This window comes from Mesoplodon densirostris, chromosome 14 (genome assembly GCF_025265405.1).
Source record: "Mesoplodon densirostris isolate mMesDen1 chromosome 14, mMesDen1 primary haplotype, whole genome shotgun sequence".
NCBI classification, from domain to species: Eukaryota; Metazoa; Chordata; class Mammalia; order Artiodactyla; family Ziphiidae; genus Mesoplodon; species Mesoplodon densirostris.
Window position 1 is genome coordinate 76,781,463 of NC_082674.1, and position 20,350 is coordinate 76,801,812.

The 20,350-nt window shown below is 48.7% G+C and overlaps 2 protein-coding genes and 1 pseudogene across 14 annotated transcripts in view; all 3 read left to right on the forward strand.

Annotated features, from left to right (window-relative positions):
• Positions 1-13,734, forward strand: part of ACOXL (acyl-CoA oxidase like) — a 352,026-nt gene extending 338,292 nt beyond the window's left edge. The window contains 2 exon segments of the mRNA XM_060116983.1: positions 13,186-13,503; positions 13,612-13,734. Coding sequence (XP_059972966.1) covers positions 13,186-13,503; positions 13,612-13,734 — 441 coding nt within the window.
• Positions 6,791-7,361, forward strand: LOC132502106 (large ribosomal subunit protein uL22-like; annotated as a pseudogene).
• A 2,794-nt stretch (positions 13,735-16,528) lies between the features above and the next one.
• The window catches only part of BCL2L11 (BCL2 like 11), a 46,164-nt gene continuing 42,342 nt past the window's right edge, over positions 16,529-20,350 (forward strand). For 6 of the 13 annotated variants that reach the window (XR_009534250.1, XR_009534249.1, XR_009534252.1 and 3 more), the window contains exons 1-2: positions 18,238-18,500; positions 19,466-19,860. Coding sequence is in view for 9 of the 13 variants with exons in the window: in XM_060117093.1 (XP_059973076.1) it covers positions 18,238-18,500; positions 19,466-19,860 (658 nt within the window). In the remaining 4 variants the exon portion in view is untranslated. Of the gene's footprint in view, positions 16,761-16,794; positions 16,943-18,237; positions 18,501-19,465; positions 19,861-20,350 lie in introns of those variants that run through there. The other 7 variants (XM_060117097.1, XM_060117096.1, XM_060117101.1 and 4 more) reach the window with 7 other exon arrangements.

Here is a 20,350-nt window from a genome sequence, read left to right on the forward strand (position 1 = left end):
ATTGTGTATTAATTTTCATTTTCCTGATATTTAATGGTTTGGGGCACCCTTTTGAGTGCTTCCTTGTTTTTCGTGTGTCTTTTGTCAAGTGTCTGTTTAAATCTTTTGCCCATTTTAAACTGTGTGCTGTTGTTATTCTTTTTAAAAACACCAAGTTGTAAGCATTTGTCATACATTCTAAATACAGGTACTTGGATTTTTCCCAGTCTGTAGCCTATTTATTCATTTTCTTAACAGTATCTTTTGAGAAGATGAAGTTTTACAATTTGATGAAATAAAATTTTTAACTTAAAATATTAGCTTATAAATTTCCTGGGAAATAAAAGGGTCAAATATGATTTTGATTGTGATTGAATTAAATCTATATATCAGTTTGGGGAGAATTGATATTTCAAAAATTCATGAACATGGTATATATCTCCATTTTATTTAATTCCCTCCAACAATGTTTTGTATTTTTCAGTAATAGAATCCTTGAACATATTTCATTAAATTAATTTCAAAAAAATTTAAAAGTGTTTTAAAGATCTTGCCAATGGTATATTTAAATTTTCCTTTTCTACATGTATGTTACATACATGTTCCATATTTAGTATACACACAATGAATTTTTGTACATTGACTTGTACAATAAGCTCACTAAAATCACGTAATAGTTCAAGTAGTTTGTTTGTAGATTCCCTGAGATTTTCTAAGTACTCAATAATATCATCTGAGGATAAAAACATTTTACTTCTTTCTTACCAATCTGTACTTTTTAATGCATTTTTCTTGCTTTGTTGCATTGGCTGAGACCTGCAGGTCAGTGTTGAAAGGAAATATTGAAATGAGGCATCCTTGCTTTTTTCCTCAGTCTTATGGAGAAAGACTTCTATATTTTGATATTAACTGTAAGATTTTCATAGCTGTCCTTTATCAGATTTCAGAAGCTCCCTTTTACTCCTATTTTGAGTTTCTATCTTGAATATTTTGTAAGTTATCAAAAGCTTTTTCTGAATCAGTTGTTTTCTGCATATCGATCATATGATTTTTCTCCTCGATGCCATTAATGTAATCAGTTACATGATTTTTTAGTTTTAAACCAATCTTGCATTTTGAGGATGAATCCCACTTGGCCATGATGCTGGTCCATTTTATATACAGATGATTTTACATGCAAACATTTTGTTAAGGATTACTGTATCTATGTTCATAAGGAATATTGGTCTTTTAGTTCCTTGTTATGATCTTGTTAGCTTTTGGCATCAGGGTATGCTGGCTTCATAAGAGGAAAAATATGTTCCTTCACCCTCTATTTTTTTAAAGAGATTTTGTATAAAATTGTCAATGAGAGTTTTTATCTGGTGTAATATCCTCTGAGAATAAAGAAAATTTGGGGGCAATTTTTTTGTAGTGAGAGTCTATGGCAAAAAATCTCCCAGTTTTTACTCATCTTAAAATTTTTAATTTCATCTTCATTTTTAAAGGACAATTTCACTGGATGTTGAATTTTAGATTAATTTGTTATCCTATTGTCTTCTTTCTTTCCTTGTGTCTGATGAGAATTCAGCTATCATTCTTAACATTTTTCCCATGCATGAGATTAAGTTTTCTCTGACTAAGCTTACAATTTTTTCTTACGTTTTGTTTTAAGCAATTTTACTATGGTGTACCTAGGTATGGGGTTTTTTTTGTTTGTTTTAAAATGTATCTATTTGGTGTTCATTGTACTTCTTGAATATATAGAGTATGTTTTATATCAAATTTGGAAACATTTCAACCATTATGTCTTCTAGAATTTTCTCATTCTCTCTGACATCTGGGATTCCAATTGCATGTATGTTAGGTTGCTAATATAATCCCACAGGGCACTGATGTTCCCTTCATTTTTTTTTTCTTTTTTCTCTCTGCCCCACTTAGAATAATACCGACCTGTTTTCAAGTGTACTAATCTTTTTCTGCAATGTTCATTCTGCTATTAAACCCATCCGTGAATGGGTTTGTTTCATTTTACAATATTTTCAATATTTAAATAAAACGTTTATTTTATTTCATTTTTAAATAGTCCTTTTTTCAGTTCTAAAATTTTCCTTTCATTCTTTTTTAGAGGTCACATTTATCTCATGAAGTATCCCATTTTCATCTATTATATCCGTTTTTTTCTTATAAATTCTTGAATACATTTATAATAATTGTTTTTAAAACTTACTGGTCATCTGTAAGTTTGCTTTTACTAATTGTGCTTTCTCTGGATTTGGGGTTATATTTTCCTGCTTCTTTGCAGATCTTATACCTTTTTATTATACTCCAGACACAATGTATAACCGATTTTATTTTCTTTTGTTTATTTCCTGTTCTTTTGTCTGGTGGTTAGGGTATGGGGCTGATCATTAGGGTTCCAGAGTCAAGTTGAGCAGGGGCTGCTTTAATTAGCCCAACTCCCATCCCCACTCCCATACTGCCTTTTCGGTCCTGTCAGCAGTTGAGTTGGCAGGATGTTGGAACACAGTCTCAGAAATCTTTGATTCAATTTTGGGTTCAACTTCTGGTTGTTACCATGGGAGCTAAGTTCTCTTGAATCTTTTTACATCTTAACTAGAAGTCCTTCCAAATTGCTTTTGAAATCATTTAGTTGATGAAATTCAAAATTCCAGGACCCATGGACACAGAATTTCTCCATAATAACTTGGGACTCTTACTGTATATTTAGTTCTGGCAGTTTGTGTAGCTTCTGCTTCTTGAAAAAAATAGTTTGACTGAAAATTATTCCTTCTTGGGTATATTTACATTTCTTTGGGTCTGTACTTATATGGCTGAACTATCAGCTGATTAAAATGCCATAATCTCATGTATGAAAATGTGTGAAGCTAGTAGTGAAGTTTTACTTTAACCACCTAATTTAATATTCTTTTTCGGTTCATGTAAATGCCTTTGTAGAAAACGCTACCAAGGGCGGCATTGTGGTTACTTTAATTCCATTGCCAATACTTTTATATGGTTTCCTGTATTCTAAAGGGAAGGCTATATGCACTTGTCTTCTTTTTAAACTTTTCCTCTTATGAATCAGTAGCAGTATGAATAAATGTCAGAAGTTCTTATTAAGTGGTTAAAGTTGATACCTCTGTCTCAGCGTTCTTGATTTAAGTAATGATGATTAAGCAGACTTTGTATTAGAAAATGCAGAGGTATAAAGAAATTGTTTTTTATTACTAAGTAAAGAACACGCAATAATAATAATATTTATAAATACTCTGTGCCAAACTCACTTGGTTCTGACATTTTAGAGATAAGGAAGTCACAACATCAGGATTCAAAGTCCCACTCCTTTACTAAAATGGGCTTTGCCAGTAATACTTAGAAAAGAACAGAATTATATACTCTTCGGTTGAGAAACATTGCAATAGGAAAAACACTTGGAAGGTAAATTTGTCTCTCCTCAAAATAAACTCTCTAGTTAGGCTAAATGAAGGCATTTTTGTCGTTGTTTTTGTTTGGTAAGGAATGCAGTTTCTCCATTCTAACATCTCAGACTATGCTAAACATTTTTATCAGATGAAGAAGTAATCAGCATAAAATATAATTAACATTGATTCAGAGAAAATATTAAGCTGGAGTCCTGATTATTTAACAGAACCACAGAATTTCATTTCATGCTAATGAAACCTGGCCATAGCAACCATGAGAATGTGTGTGTTCTTGGGACCAAGAAGCTGAGGGCTGGCCCTGCCTTGAGGCGCTGGCCAGTGGTCAGTAGAAACAGGAGCAGAGTCCCCTTTCCCGTGGTTGTTGGGTAAATTGACAGGGTTAGAAGCACAGCACACAGTGTGCGGTTCTGCCCCACGTAAAGGTTTCAGGTATGTTTTTCTTTATGTTGACCACTAGCCTGGCATTTGGGGCTAAGGTGGCAGATTAGCTGTTACAGACCTACCATTCTGACCCTTTAGAGAATGTTTGTCTACAGAGGCAGGCAATTCTGCAAGAGAGGTGATTGGATGGGAGAGAAGTTGGAAATCTTCACAACAAGTGGTACCAACTGCAGGGTAATTACTTGATTGAGGCGATTTTTACTATTTGACAGTCAGCCTGTTGCTCTTTGAAGGGATTTGACTTGTGTTTGGTGACTTAAGGTGTGGACCAGAAGAGCAGGAAGGCCTGTGTAGGAAGAGAATCCACAGAGCAAGTGGCCCTCTGTCCACAGGTAGAGAATCTGTCGTTTCTTGAAGACCCTTGTATCTGAGCCTCATTGGCTTGTTTTCTGGAGAGTTGAAGCCTTGTCCTTCTTGGGAAGAGCATCAGACTGGCCCTTTCACATCATGGCGACTGGCCCTGAAGCCAGTGTCCTCAGCACCTTCCTTCAGAGGCAACATCTGAGAGCCCTCTTGCGCCACCCATTACTGTCCTAAGTCCTCTTGGGGAACCTGAGGCAGTGCGGCTGGTCAGATCCATGCTTTCCACGTTGGACACATGTGGAGCATTGATTCTGACTTAGGGAGAATAGCACAGGTCACATGTTTGCTACAGTGGTGGAGGCATTTCCTCAGGGCAACACCCTGTACCCTCCAAAGACTGGGAACAGTGAGGCACTGGGGGAAAGATGGAGGCAGAATGGAAGCTGTGGAAGCGGAAAGCTCTGGATGAAAACCCTAGTTGTTCCAGTTATGAGGTATGTGACTTGGAGCGAAATCCTAAACTCTTTAAGCCTTGGTTTCCTCATCTGTAAAATGGGCTGATAGCTGACAGACTTGTTATGAGGACTGAAGGAGGCAGTTAATATAAAGACCTCGTCTGTAACCTGGCACACAGTAGATATCCAGTAAATGGCCATCTCAGGGAGCAGAACACAGAACACCTGGGTCACATAGCTGATAGGCCGCTGCATGATATTGTTATAAAGATGCTGGAGATGCAGGGATGCTGCCAAATCAAGGCAGCCGAGTGGCTCCCTCTGTACCTTTATGTGTTCAGCCATCTGGGAAGGGGTGTGGAAAGCATGGACACTACGCGGAAGAGGTCACTCCTTGGCAAAGCCTGGGAGGCACCAGTCTACAACATGTCCACTGGGGACTAGGATTGAACAGCACAAGCATGGGAGAGCAGCAGAGGCTAAAGGCAGGCAAAGGTGGCCAGAGGCATCTGACAGAATCTCAGTTATATGTCACAGCAGCAGTGAAGGCCGTAAATGATAGGCACAAGCAATATGGAAACCTCACTTCACCAATCACTTCAACTTATTCCCTCATCTCATCTTTTAGATTAAAAAATATCTGTCAATTAATGGTTTTAAGCTTCCCCTTCTTTGAAAGTTTCTGGCTCATTTTCTAGTTCATCCAAAATAAGTCAGTTGAAGAAGAAGGGGCAGAGAATGACGTGAATACCCCCAACATCTAACAATGCCTTAGACAGTAAAGACTGGCTGCGTAGAGATTCCTTTTGAAAAGTATGTGTAACTGCTGTCTTATAACAGTGTATCTGTGGTTTGGTTTGGTAAGGTTGCAAGTTTCCATTTCTGTGCTTCAACCAGCTACAGTCATTGGTACCAACAAGGACACTCTTGCACATCACCTTTAGGACACACACATGATGTCATTTCACACATGAGGCAACAGGTCAGGGAAGGCTATTTGCCCACGGTCCCAGGGCGAGGGGGTGGTGGAGCCTCATTCCACACCTTGGCTGCCTGGTGTGCTTTCGTGAGAGAATTCTCTGCAAACCCATCACCCCTGATTTCCCAGGCATCTGGGGGTCAGATGCCCATGTAAACCTTTTCCTCTATCATCCACGCACATGAAATGCTAACCATGTAAGATCTAGCTCTGCTATTGGAGGTACCTGATCTGAGTAGCCTCTATGTGGTAACGGGACATATAAGGACAGGTGTTATTCTTTTATTTCTAACGAGCCCAGACCTCCTGAAAGATATGCTCCAAAATATCACTCTTAAAAATCAATGTTTTTCCAAAAAAATAAAATATAAAATAAAAATTTTAAATAAAATCAATGTTTCCAATGGGTTTACTACCCTTTTGTAAGGCAGGTTGTCCTTTCCTCGAGGTCAGCGTAGGCATGGGAGGCCATTCTGTAAGTGATGGGTGGAACTTCCCCTGGTCCTGGCTGCACTCTTCCAGGCAGCCAAAGCCAGAAGGGGTCCCAGAGTGCAGGGGGCAGCCACTCGGCCATTGTTCTCCCTTGGCAAGTCGAGCAAAAGCCTGAACAGTGCCATGTCACCTGCCAAGAGCAGCTGTGTTCTTCTCCTGTGCCCTGACATTCTGTTACTGACCCAAAAGTGAGTTTTGGAAGAGATTTTAATAACACCCAGAAAGATATATCCTTTTGTTGCCTGACACAGTCAAAGCACTGTCAGAGGAGGCCAGTTACAACCAGAGATTTAAATAAGAACTGGAGTCTCAAAACATAATACCCCAAATGCCCAAGTTTCAGTTGAAAAACAGTCATCAGACCAAGAACAAGGAAGATCTAAAACTGAATGAAAAAGGACAATCAATATATGCCAAGAGATGACAGAGATGTTGGAATTATTTGACGATTTTAAAGCAGCCGTCATAAAAATGCTTTGACCAGCAATGATGAATACACTTGAAACAAATAAAAAATAGAAAGTCTCAGCAAAGGAATTGAAACTGTAAAGAAGAGTGAATGGACATTTTTAAACTGAAAAAAATTATATATATATATATATAATAGTCATACATAGATATACAGATAAGAATTAAGCATTCAGGGAAAATAAAAGTGACAGAAAAGCAAATGGAGGGCTTTTCGGGTAAGCAGCCTGAGGTGACCTCTAAAACTGGTTCGCTATTCACTTGACCCAGAAAACCCCACAAAATCATGCAAGTCAAGAGGTTCAAATCTTCGTGTTCACTTTAAGAACACTCGTGAAACTGCCCAAGCCATTAAGGGTAGGCATATCTGAAAAGCCACCAAGTATCTGAAGGATGTCACTTTAAAGAAGCAATGTGTGCCATTCCGTCGTTACAATGGTGGAGTTGGTAGGTGTGCCCAGGCCAAACAGTAGGGCTGGACGCAGGGTCGGTGGCCCAAAAACAGTGCTGAATTTTTACTGCACATGCTCAAAAATGCAAAGAGTAATGCTGAACTTAAGGGCTTAGATGTAGATTTTCTGGTCACATCCAGGTGAACAAAGCCCCCAAGATGCGGCACAGGACTTACAGAGCTCATGGTCGGATCAACCCATACATGAGCTGTCCCTGCTGCATTGAGATGATCTTTACTGAAAAAGAACAGATTGTTCCTATACCAGAAGAGGAGGTTGCCCAGCAGAAAAAGATATCCTAGAAGAAAGTGAAGAAACAAAACCTTATGGCCTGGGAATAAATGCCGCAAAAAATAAATGCAAATAAAAGTAAAAAAAAGAAAGCAAATGGAGGGAATCAGTATCTAGCTAGTACCTACTATGTGACAAGGCCAGTAATGCTAAATGCTTTATTATTATTATTATTATTATTATTATATAATATAAATATATTATTACATATTTATTACTTAATCCTTACAAAACCCTAAGAGAGAGATAATATTCTCTTTCTACAGATGCAGAAACTGAGGCTTGGCAAAATGAAATGACCTGTCCAGGTTCTTTCGACTAACACAGCAACTATTTTAGGATGGCTTTACAAAGGCAGTAAATCTGTAACCAAGTACAGAAGAGACCTGGTTCAGTTGCAGTGTGTCAAGTGAGGGAGAATGGAAATGTGGTCCAGACCCCGATAGTGAAGAGTGTCGTGTGGAAGGCAAGACAAGTTTCCTTGGCCCCAAGTAGAAAGTGCAGATTGTGCTTGGATGGTGGATGAGGAAACTGGTTATGGGAACTCAAAACATCGAGTTCTGCTAAAGGACTCAAGTTCACAATTGGTCATTTTACTTTAACCTGAGAAGCAGTTGGATGTGATTCCAGGCTTTTGGGAAGAAGAATGATCCGATCAAAAAATACTCGAGGAAGGTAGCCTTGCACAGCAAGAATCTAGAGAACGTAATGAAGGTCTGAATAAAGGGGCTATGGAAAAGAGCGGAGAGGGTTCTCGAACCAGATTCCAGGATAAAAACAAATAGAGCGGAGAAACTCTGGATGACTTTTCCATGGCTGATGAAGACAGACCACAAAGATGAATCAACCTTTCTCTTGAGGAGAAATGTTTGAGGTGTGCCTGAGGGATGTGCGCTGATAACCCTGATACCCATTTCATTTAACATTTTCAACAACTATTTGGAGAAGGTGGTTCACTGAAATGAAGCAATACATTCTGATATTGTTTCACACACATGCGCGTGCACCCATTGTTATGAAAGGTTTCAGACATCTCAAAGGGGTCGAATCATACGATAAGGTGTCTCTGTACCTATTCCCCAGCTTGTCACTTTCACGCTGCCACCCTCTCCCAAGTGGAGTCCACCAACTCAGTTGTTGAAAAGCATATGTGTTGATGTATACCTTCGTCTTTAAGGAGGATGCTCTTTACAGCTGTTTTAAATGAGAAAATTTAGGCATCATAGAATAAAGAGAAATCCAACCAGATAGAAGTGGCAAGTCATGCATCCATGTACCCATGCCTGATTTCACATCCTGTCAACTCAGCCCCCCGACTTTATGTGTAAATGGATAGATTCACATTGAAACTTACCTGGATATGAGTTTCTTGGAAGCTTTTAGAGGCCTCGATAATGGTATTTGGGGGATAAAGAGTTGATAACTTTCTGCTTTGCTGCCTTTTGCAGCTTACACTGTGGCCTTCACATAAGTACCTCATTCCATTCTCCCAACCACTTTGGGGATCAGACCTGTCACCCGCACGCTAGAGTAGACAGACTCCAGGCCTTGGAGATGAACGCCTGCTGGTCATCCTTGTTTAAGGCATCTCTGCGAGTCAGGAAACACTGCAGTCCTGGTGAAGTGAGGTGATAAAGAGGCACCCGTCCATCACACAGGGTGCCTCTGGCTGGGCCTGACCAGACCCCATCTGTTTCCCTCTACTAATGGCACAGGAGAACTTAAGCATTTACAAGACTTGGGATCCCTAGTTGCAAATATTTTCTGTCTTTTTTCCCCGTCCTTGACACTTTGCTTGTACTGAGGATTGATGTTGGAGGCTAAAGCCCCTCACAGAGATGCTGAAGGAGTGGAGGACAGTTATAAGGCAAGTCCTGGTGATTTGCCTTCTAAACTGCAGTAGGGAAGTGGGCTAGGTGGTGGCCTGCAGTGAGACCTCCAGCCTGCTATTCAAATTCTCTCCCAGATACCCACTAACTGGACACTCATCTGGCTTTATAAGCTATTCTTTCAGGACTGACATTCTCTCTTTTCCATTAAGCCTATTGGTCAGCTACACCTGTCCACTGCTTTAATTGTACAATTATAGCACTGTCCTCAGATAACTAAGGTAAGAAAGTAGACAATTTGAATTACATTTTTTTTTTGTTTCAGTTACCTATTGCTGTGTAACATACAACCCTAAAAGTTAGTGTCATGAAATAACAGTTGTTTATTTCTTGCAATTCTGTGAGTAGGCAACCTGGGTTCTAGTACAGTTCTTCAGCTAGTCTTAGGTAGGGTCACTGCAGTCATCTGAGTTTAACAGGCCTGAGGGCCTCACTCACGTATCTAGCAGTGGGTCTGGCTCTTGGCCAAGGCACCGTGGTCCATCTCCACATAGCCTCTCATCCTCCAACAGACTGGGCTTCTGCACAGCAAGGGGTCTCAGGGTCCCAGGGGAGCAACAGCAGGAGTTGCAAGGCTTCTTGAGGCCTAAGCTCTGAAACTCACACAGTGTCACTTTCTGCACATTCTATTGGTCAAGTCACAAGGCAGCCCAGATTCAAAGGGTGGAGAAAAAGACTCTATCACGGTGCCCAAGCAAGAAAGGGGCTAATTAAGGGACATTTCAACTTGGGGTAAGGGACTTTACACAAACAGAGAACAGCATAAGGTCATCTGGTACTGGGAGCAGAGATGTGGGGATATGGGAAGAGGCAGGAAAACCTTCTGCACAGAGTCTTAGGAATAGCTGGGGTGTTGTAAGCACACTGAGTACCTCGCACCTTGGGCACCTGTTGTATAATTAACACCAACACCATGGGAAAATAGAGTTTGTTTAGAGGGCTGTAAAGCTTAGTCACTGCCCATCCTAGGCCATCCTGTGCTCCCAACTGGAAGAAGGAAAATGCAGGGAGAGTCAAAAAGAGGAAGAAAAAACTAATCTACTGCAACCAGGTGGGGATGGAAAGCAAAACCGATGTTATAAATCCCTCCCCCCAAATCCACATTCACATATCCACATACTGTCCCTCCCTCTTGGGCTGTTTCCTGTTTCTTTAAAGTAGACATTCTCAAATCCTGCTCACTGGATACTTCCAATGGATCTTATGTTCTTATTTTTAGACCAATACTTCCCTTACTTTGGGGCTGTCCTTTTAAAAATTTTCTGCAAGAATGTATAACTTGTTCATATTCTCTTATTTTTAAAGGGCACTTCTCCATTGATGTTTTTTTCAAAAACTGGTGAGTATTCTTTGTAAAGAGATGGGTGGGCTTGGGGTGATTTATCCAGCACAGTTGGCTCACATGCTGGCAGCATGGGGTGAGGGAAGGTGGCTACAGTATGTACCATTTTTATGCTTACAGTATGGAAGTATATGTTTGGTAATAAAACTAAACTTGTATAGTACTTGGCTAAGTCCTAAAGGGCTCTCTGGTAATAAGAAAATGCTGGAATTGAGTACTAATCAATGCTACAGTAGCTACCTAAGTTTACTTTGTATGAAGATCCTATTTGTAAAAAATCTCTAAAACTGCTCAATAGCTCCACGAGGTAGGAGGCCTGTCTCTGCAGTGTGCGCCTCTAACTCCAGTGCCCAGCAAACCCCTAACACAGGGTGGACTACAGTACATACTTTGTAAGTAGAAGAATGATCATTATTATTATCATCCCCACAGGCAGAGGTGGGAGGCAACCTGGGATCACAGTCAAACACGTTATAATAGGAATGATGCCTGACGTGTTGCAGTCTGTGACACACGGAGAAAGTAAGAAGGAGGGCTCCTTCACACAGCCCCAGAAACTCAGGTTTAGAAAGAATCTTAGCAATCAACAGTCCTCTCAGTCAATCCAGTATTCCCCTTTAGAGTGTCTTTGGGGGGTTTGGTCCCTGAACACTTACATGCAAGGAAACACTCCTTTTCACCAGCCATTGGATTCCTTTTTCATAAAAAATCGACTTTATTCTCACTCTTAAAGGTGTAAAAATATCGAATAGAAACCTGCCTCCTGTCATTTCTACCTCTGGACCCTTATTCTGTGTTCAGCATCAAACAGACCAAACCCATATTCTCTTCCACACAGTGCTCACTCGAACAACTGAATTTCCCCTGTTGCAGAATAGATGACAAAACTGGTTGAGTTTCATAACGCTAACCCAAAGGAAACATTGTCTTGAATAATGATATTACAATACGTGGAAAGTTTAGGGATTTGTACACCATCTCATGGTTTTGAACTGTGTGGGTAGAGACACTGAGAGTTGACAGATTAGTCAGGGATTTGTCAGGAGTATTAATGACAAACTTTGAAATCTTGGTCAGTGAAAGTTCATCACAGTGCATCTTGCAAATATGATCAAAGTCTTTTCAGTACTGATTTGATGATGCTTAACCACAGTGTGTGGAGAATGAAGGTTTTCATTAGAAATTACTGACGTCATAGAGCACGCTGTAAGGGAAGATGGATCGTTGGACTATTAAAATTCATGCTCTCCCCCCACCCTCCCCCACCCCTCTTTGGGGGGGCCCTACTCTCATTGTCTCCGAGCACCTGAAATGGCGTTTTGAACTGCTGCAAAGACGTGTAGTCGTAACAGCATTAGTGCAGCTCAGCGATGACCACCACCATGAGGGCAAAGGTGGGGCTGGTGTTAAGCGATGTATTTAAAACCATAAAAATAAACCATTAAAAACCTGGGGGCTGGGCCTCCCTGGTGGCGCAGTGGTTGAGAGTCCGCCTGCCGATGCAGGGGATACGGGTTCGTGCCCCGGTCTGGGAGGATCCCATATGCCGCAGAGCGGCTGGGCCCGTGAGCCATGGCCGCTGGGCCTGCGCATCCGGAGCCTGTGCTCCGCAACGGGAGAGGCCACAACAGTGAGAGGCCCGCATACCGCAAAAAGAAAAAAAAAGAAAAGAAAAAAAAAAAAAAAACCTGGGGGCTAACTGTAATTTGGTGAGCGAAAGAAATTTACGGTTGGCTGAAAACTTGAAAAATGGAAGAGTAAAGTGCATAGCTGCTAAGTGGAAAGGAAAGCAGTTCTTCTGTCTTGCCCTTGTCAAGGTTTAGGAAAGCAATCTATTATTTTTGAGAGCTTTTTTTTTTTCTCTCTCCTGGCACCTAAACCATGGAAAATGAAATAAAAACACACTCAATGCAGCTCCTCCAAAATCACTGGCCTGCATTTCCCTCTCCCTTCTGCAAGGAAGACTTATCCGCGCCTTCCAGAGGTTGTCAGAACATGGAGGGTGTCAGTGGGGTTCTTTTGTGCTCATTTCCCACAGGTAGATTTCCCGCAGCAGCCAGGTGGAAGGCGCACAAAGGTGCCAGTGCCTGGTCTTGGTCCCCCAGTTCCGTTGTGCTGGTGTTTCAGGAACCATGGCCTGCTGCCGGCCATGGGTGGGAGGTGCTAGTCCCGATAGAACTGGGCAGGTCTCCTCTGGTTCACCTGTTCTGATGCTCTTCCCGTTCAGTTGCCTCTGTACGCCAGAGGGTGGCACCCCAGGCACTCCAGAGGTGGAATGGAGGAAAAGGGAAAGAACTGGAGGAGAGGTGGGGGGAAGGGGGTCGGAGGGGAGCGACGGGGTGGAGACAGAAGGGCTGGAAAGGGGAAAGTTGATAAAGTCTCTGATTTTGGTCTCCGGCTGCCAGCTAACTTGGAGCCCACCCGTACCCCTTCACGGAATAAGCGGGCTTCTGCCAGACTAAGTGTCAGAGTTAGGAATTTCTAAGATGAAAGAGGCTTGTGACGGTGACCAACAGCCTCTACCCTCCTGGGTCCCAGGAAATCGGAAGGGAAACTAGGGTCAGCGGCTGCTCGGTGTGCCGGGGCTTCGGGGGTGGGCGTAAAGCCGCTGGCACCAAATCGCTACGAGCGAGCACATCTGACCCGTCCCTTTCTGTCGTGTTTTGCAGTTGCTCTATTTGTGCAGCTCACTGAAGGATGATGCCCTGAGGGCGATCTCCGCCTTTAACATCCCACACACCTCCCTCCACGCACCAATCGCTGGAATCGCCAACCCGATGGCCTCCTGGGCCTTCTACCCAGCACCGCAGCATCCCCTGGCCCGGGAAGGAGCGCGGTCTCCGCGGCCCAAGCTGGGAGCCAACTTACAGCGGGGGTGGCGGGAAGGGTGGTGGCCCACCGGCAGCTGCCAGAACGCTTCTCAGACGCCTGGAGCTGGGGCCCGGGGCCGGCTGGCACGTGCTGGGGCGCGGCCCTCAGGGATTTTGGTCGTGCAGTGGGGGTCCCGCTGAGGCTGGCGAGGCGCACTAAGACTGTTGGGAAAGGGAGCCAGGTGGCAGCCCCGAGAGTGTGGCGTTTTATTCTCTCCTTGTAAGCACGACTGCCCGGGCCATGCCCTCTGCCGCCTAAGTCACCAGATCCCCCTAGACGGAGTGGGCTCCCCTTTGAGCGCGCTCAAGAACCGGTTGCCACCAAAGGCCTCCCGCTGTCAGTGGTGACTCAGAGTCCCAGGGATTTGGGAAGACTGTTGTGCTGGGTGGAAAAGAAATAAAACTATGAAAATCAAACACCCGCGGGCAAAGGTTCAGTCCAGCAAGTGACGCTTTTCCAGCCCCCTTGGGCTCCGCGAGGAAATACACGAGAGGCGGGAGGGAAGTGTGAACCTGGAGTTTTGCTCTGGGCAAAGCACGAACCCGGGCTCGTCCCTCCGGGGCAGGCAGCTTCCGGAGGGACCGCAAGACAAAGCGCAGAAAACGTTTTGACCGAATGAATGTGTAATCTATTCTTGAGACGAGCAAAGATACAGATAAAGTTGAATAAAGATATTAAGCGTTAGGAAGGCTCCCGCTGCTTGCAGACGACGGAGAGGTGGAGCAGGGCAATACACTGCAGTTAAGCTGGTTTCGGAACTTGGAGAGACCACGCCGGCGACGCCTGTGGTTCCAGCGAGGGCCGTAGATGTCGCCCGACTTCATTCTTGCTTTCAGTCCAAGCCATCCTCTCTTCTCCCTCTCCACATCTCGTGGAGGAGGCAGGAGGGGACACCGCTCTGCTTGTGTCTGCCAAGGCGACATCCAGGACCGGAGCGGAGACCTAACGCCCACCCGCCCTTCTCTAGACTCGGACTCTGCGGGAGAGGGCGGAAAGGGCTCGCGGTCACCCGATGCCAGGCGCTTGGCCGAAGCTCCCCAGCACAGTCAGGGTTGCACAAACTAACGCCTCCGAGCCGACCTCCTGCTTGTGCCCCAAATAAGAGCATTTAGACGGTTGCTTTCCCCGACTCCCTTTTTTTTTTTTTTTTTTTTTTTTTTTTTTTTTTTTTTTTTTTTTTTTTTAGTGTTCACAGGGTCACTAGAGCAGACGACGCGGGGGCGGCGGAGCTGCACAGAAGCAGAAGACAACCGTCAGGGTTTTTTCTGTGTGGTTCTTTTCCGGTCCCTGTCTGCGTCGTCCAACTCCACGGAGAGCGCGGAGCACTCGGGCGCGCGGCGGGTTTGGGGCTCCTCTCCCGCACAGCAGGTTGGTCCCTTTTCCCCGGGTGCCACGATAGGCGGTTAAGGCGCAGAGTTTGCCTGCGGCCGCCACCTGTAACACTTAACGGGAGCTCCAGACGCGGGCATTGTAGACCTCTCGCCTCTGCGTCTACTTCGCCACATCCACACCCGCTTCCTTTCCCTCCTGCAGCGAAATCCCCGGGGTGGAGCCCGGCGCGCGTTCTCAAGCCCCTCCAGAAACCCTTGGCCTCCTTCCCCTCGCTAAGGACTCTCGGGAGTATGCGCGGAGAAGACTTTGACCTGGGGCTGTGTTGCCACGCTGACGTTCCGTATCTGCTTACAAAACATAAAAATGGACCAAGATGGCCAGACGGCGGGACAACTCCTCACTGTCTTGCTTCTCTGCACCGAGGCACCCTTCTGGGGTGCGGGTTAGGGAGGCCCCTAAATTGAGAGTAGTCCATCTAGCCTGGTCTCTCCCGCGGCGGGATGTTCCATCTCCCAACCGATTTGCCCCCCACGACTCCGCTGCGGGCCTCTCAAAACCAGGGGAGCCCAGGGAAGGGCAGAAGTGGGAATGCAGGATGCGCATTTCAATGTCAGATAGGGGTGCGGACGTAGCGGAGGACTAGGGTGTTCACGGAGTTTGGTCTTCCGGGGAAGGAGCGGGAGTGGGGCCTTCGGACACCAAGGACAAGGGGGATGGGGACTCGCAGGGAGGAAGGGTGGGAGGTACTGCCCTCTCCCTACTGCTCTCCACGGCGCCGTCCGAAGCCCTCGGCGCTGTCTTCTCTGGCCGTAACACGCCCAGGGACGGTTCCTGGACGGTTCTCTGAGAGCCCAACAAATCTCGAGTATCCCAACCAAGTGGAGGCACCATCCTCTCTCCCACCTGGAGGCCACGACTCTTCTCAGTCCTTTTTTCTTAAAATGATTGTTTTTGAGTTCTTTTTTTCATTTCCTTATTTCACCTGCTCTGCGCTCACTCGCTGCCCGCCTCGCACCAGGGCTGCGGAAAAAACGCCTCCGGGGATCGCTCCTGGCCCTCTTCTCAACTCCCCACCAAAGGCTATGGCTCTTACCGGAGGTTCGGCGCGGGAGAAAAACTAGGTGCCCCTGCGGGGTGGCTTAGAGAGGGCGCCTAAAAAGTACCGCGTGAGGCGCGGGCGAGGAAGATGAGCAACCTGCGGATGGGGGGGTCCCACGCGGACCCCCGGAATCTGGAAGGGAGGAGAGCTCAGAGACCCCCTGCTCACCCTTGGACCCGCGCGTTCCCGAGGACCCACCCAGTCCTGGCGCCTGCCCCAGGGCGGCCGAGAGAAACTCCCGAGGCAGAGCCTGGGCTCAGGGGCGCCTCCTGAGGCTTTCCGCTGGCGGCAGCGGCCGGGCCTGGCTCCGAGTGTGTCCGGAGCACCCCCTCTGTTCCACGCGCACGCCGTGGCCACCACTGGATTGCTGGGACTGGGGTGGGGGGCGTTTGGCGGCGGGGAAGAGAGGAGAGGGCACACTTTGGGGTGGGGGATGGGTGCGCACACAGCAGTCCGCAGCCCAAGTCACTCCAGTAAACACGCCCGGCAGGGGCAGAGACGGCGGCGCGCGCAGCTGGGAACCCAGCAGGGACACCCCCGCCTTTACCTGTCCGTGCCTGCAAGCGCCGGCGGCCGCGACGCCGCGGAGGCGGGGCTTGCCAGCCCGCGCGCCGGGCGGGACTTAGCGGGGGCGGGGCCCGCGGTGATTGGGCGCGAGCGCGGGGCCTCCAGCATGAGCTGGGGAGCAAAGCCGCGCAGGTTTCATTTCGCTCCGCGCAGCCTCCAGGTTTCGAGCTTGTGGGAGGGCTGCGTCCCTCGTCGCTGCCGCCGTCACCAGATTCTCTCAGCCGCCCTGAGCGCCCTGCCCTCTGAGGCCAGCATCGCTTCAGACTGCTGGATTCGCCTCGCTCCCGCCGCCGCTGCCGCCGCCGCCTCGGTGCCCTTCCCCTGGCTCTAGTCCCCCCAATGTCTGACTCTGACTCTCGGACCGAGAAACGCAAGGTAAATACTTCCGAATCCCGGGGAGCAGGCCGGGTACTGATGGAAGATTGGCGCGGGAGCCAGCACGGCGCCACCTCCAGCCCGCTTCCCGCGCACGTGCAGGCAGAGGCGCGCGTCCCCGTCCGGCTTGTCGCGCTGCAGGAGGCGGTCACCAGTGAGGGTCGAGTTCCCTCCCCAGGCAGGTACTCTTTGGGGAGGGGTCGTCCGCACCGAGGCTGCGAGCAGTTAGTCGAAGTACGGCTCGGGCGGGGATGCGGCGCGCGGGGGTGGTGAAGCGTCTCCGGGCCGGTTGGGAGAGGCAGTGCGTGCTCTCCGCACTGGCCCGGGAGCTGGGGGCCGCCGCGGCGGACTGGGCTGCGCGCCCAGCCGTGAAGTCTCGCCGCCCGCCCGCCCGCCCCGGCGGCGCACGAGTAGCTGCCGCGAGGTACGAGGCGGCCTCGCGTCTCGGCTTTTCTCGGGCGCGGGCCCGCTGTGAAGGATTTATGGAACAGTGATGGTGATTAATCTGACGGAACTCGGCTTTTCCTTTTACTCGTTCAGGCCGACGTTTTGGGCAACTGCTGCGTTCGTCCTCTCTCTCGGACGTGTCTGGGGGTCCTGTCCGGTGTGCGGGCGCCCTGCGGACGATGCCAGACGCACGGTCCACAGACAGCGAGAAACAGAGGGCTTCCTCCGACCGCTGGGGCCACGCGATGGACCAGCCGCTGGTTGTAGAACCTGCCCGGACCGTGGGGCCAGACCGTCTTAGCGATTCGGGCGTGCCCGAGCGCAGTGCTGGCTGGCAGTGCCGTGCCCTCGGGGGCCTGTTACTCGGGGTTGGCGCAGGTTGTGGAAGGCCCGCCGGACACCGGGGATGGGGCTATGGATGTGTTCCTTGTCTGCGGTGGTCACGGGTGCGCGCGGAAATGCGCGTCGGTGACCAGGGGTAGCCGCTCAGATTTGGTGCGTGTCCCGTGGCGCACGGGGAGAAAGAGGGAGGAAGTTGGAGGAGGATGGGGGCTACAGCTGGGGAGGGGGTGACCTTTAGGGTCCGCATCTTAGCGGGCCTGGGCGGGGGTCGGCTGCTGGGACTGGAGTCTGGGGCCGGCCGTGAGGGTCCTGTTTTGTCTCCAGGTGACTGGCTACTGGGGGCGGCGGGAGCTGCGGAGGCGCGCGCGGCGCCCGGACTGGCGGAGGGGCGGGGCGGGGTAGCCTGGGCAGCCTCCGGCCCCGAGGCCGCGGAAACCTTCGCCGCGGCTCCCGCCGCAGCGACGGCCGGAGCCGCGTTCGGAGGCGAGTTTGTCAACAATTGCCTGGCCTTTGGCGGCCTGTCGGGCAGGCGCCGCCCCCGCCGCCGCAGGCGATTGGCTGTGGCGCGGAGCGACCGCACGAGGGCCAATTGGGAGCGCGGGCACCCGGCGCCAGCGGCGCGGGGAGGTCGGCGGTGCCGCCGGCGGCGGGCGCAGTGCGCGAGGGGAGGAGCGGGAGGAGGCGGAGGATGTTCCCGGCGGCTGCGGCCGGGGCAGCGCGGACCAGAGACGCGGCGTGCGGAGCCCTCAGCTGCCCGGCGGAGCGCGGCAGCGGACGGGCGGCGAGTTGCAGACTCTCCGCTGCCCCGGGCGCTCCGATCGCGAGTCCCGGGCTTTGTCTCCCGGGCCGCCTTCGTGTTGACGGTCAGGGGGCTCCGGGTCGGCGAAGGGCGCGGGCTGGGCGCCGCCGGGCCCCGGCCCGGACGCGACGCTCGGAAGGGAAAGGGCGGACGTGAGTTTCGGCCTGATTGCCTTCGGAGGGGAGAGTCTATGGGGTACGGGAGCCGCGCGCCCCGATGCCGCCCAGCGTGCGGGGTTACTTGTAGACTTTGCAGGGGTCGCCAGGGGACGGCTTTGGGGACCCCCTCCCATTTGGAGGTGTGCACCTAACAGTGCGGGTGTATCTCGGAGAAGTTCCGGCGAGTTCGGTGTGGCGCGCTGCCCGCCCCCCCCCCCCGCCCCGCAGCCGGAGGAGGGGCGCGCGAGCCGGGAGCGGGAGGGACCTCGGGCGGGCGGAGAGCCGGAGCCCGGCTGGGCCGAGCCGCGCTGAGTTACAAACTCTATTGTGACGCACTTACTACGACTGACGGCCCTTGCCAAACCTTCCCCAGACTTGCTGTCCTCAGCACTTTCGGCAGAACAATGGGGCCGGAGCGGGGAACGCGGCCAGCCGCCTGCAATCGCTGCATCTGCGCCCGCTCCTGGTCTCCAGCGGTGTATCTGATCCCGGGAAATCAGAGCCCGCTGGGAGTTTCTGACTTACTCTAGTCGGGCCTGAGCAAAGAGCACATGCGAATAGATCTCAAACAGGCAGCCTCTCCTAAAACGTGTGTGTGTGTGTGTGTGTGTGTGTGTGTGTGTGTGTGTGTGTGTGTGTGTGTGTGTGTGTGTGGTGTTAGAGCACTAGTTCCACTAGTACTTGACATTGTTGCTGTGTTTTGTTTGGTGGTAGCGAGTTTAGTCCCCCCTCCCCACCTCACCCCCCCCAAACAAAGATAATGCTACCTTTGTTATGCAGGTTATTTTTATTATTATTTGGAAGAGTGTATGGAAAACTATTCCTATATAAGCAATGACAGTATTAAAGTGTTGGGCATTCTAAGGATTTTTCATGAATAGGTGAAAGTCTGCCCATTTAGGTATTCGTTTTAATTATTATTTTGCTTAAGATAACCCTAGTTTTAATTTTCCTTGCAGAAAAAAAGACCAAATGGCAAAGCAACCTTCCGATGTAAGTTCTGAGTGTGACAGAGAAGGTGGACAATTGCAGCCTGCCGAAAGGCCTCCTCAGCTCAGGCCTGGGGCCCCCATCTCTCTACAGACAGAGCGGCAAGGTAATCCCGAAGGAGAAGGGGACCGCTGCCCCCAAGGCAGCCCGCAGGGCCCACTGGCCCCACCGGCCAGTCCCGGCCCTTTCGCTACCAGATCCCCGCTTTTCATCTTCGTGAGAAGATCTTCTCTGCTGTCTCGATCCTCCAGTGGGTATTTCTCTTTTGACACAGACAGGAGTCCGGCACCCATGAGTTGTGACAAATCAACACAAACCCCAAGTCCTCCTTGCCAGGCCTTCAACCATTATCTCAGTGCGATGGGTAAGCAATGCCCGGGGGAGCGGCAGTGCACGTGTGGTTGCTTGAGTCTCTGTCCGGAGGCTGTGTGTAGCATTTAAAGCCCCCTTTGAGAATCCTTTTACAGAGGTATTCCACGTTTTGTTGGGAATGATGCATACGTCAAATAAAACATCCAGCCAACATTTAAAAAACACGTTACCAAGTTCTGTGGCAGCGATGAGTTGAGGTCCAAGCATCAGCCTATTGGGCAGGTGTATCTCCAACCCCTGGTACCTTCATTGAAGTATCTAACTGTGGCATGTTGTCCTAACCACTAAGATTTCCTCATTAATGACATTCTACTTGAAAGGGACTCAATCAGTTACGGCAGATAGAGTAATAACCTAACCAAGAGTGTGGAAGAAGGGAGGAAAGAAGTGAATCGTTTTCAAAAAATGACATTTTAAGAAGAGGAAATAGTTCATATCAGCATTACCACCATAGAACCATGAAAATATTTTGTTTTCTACTC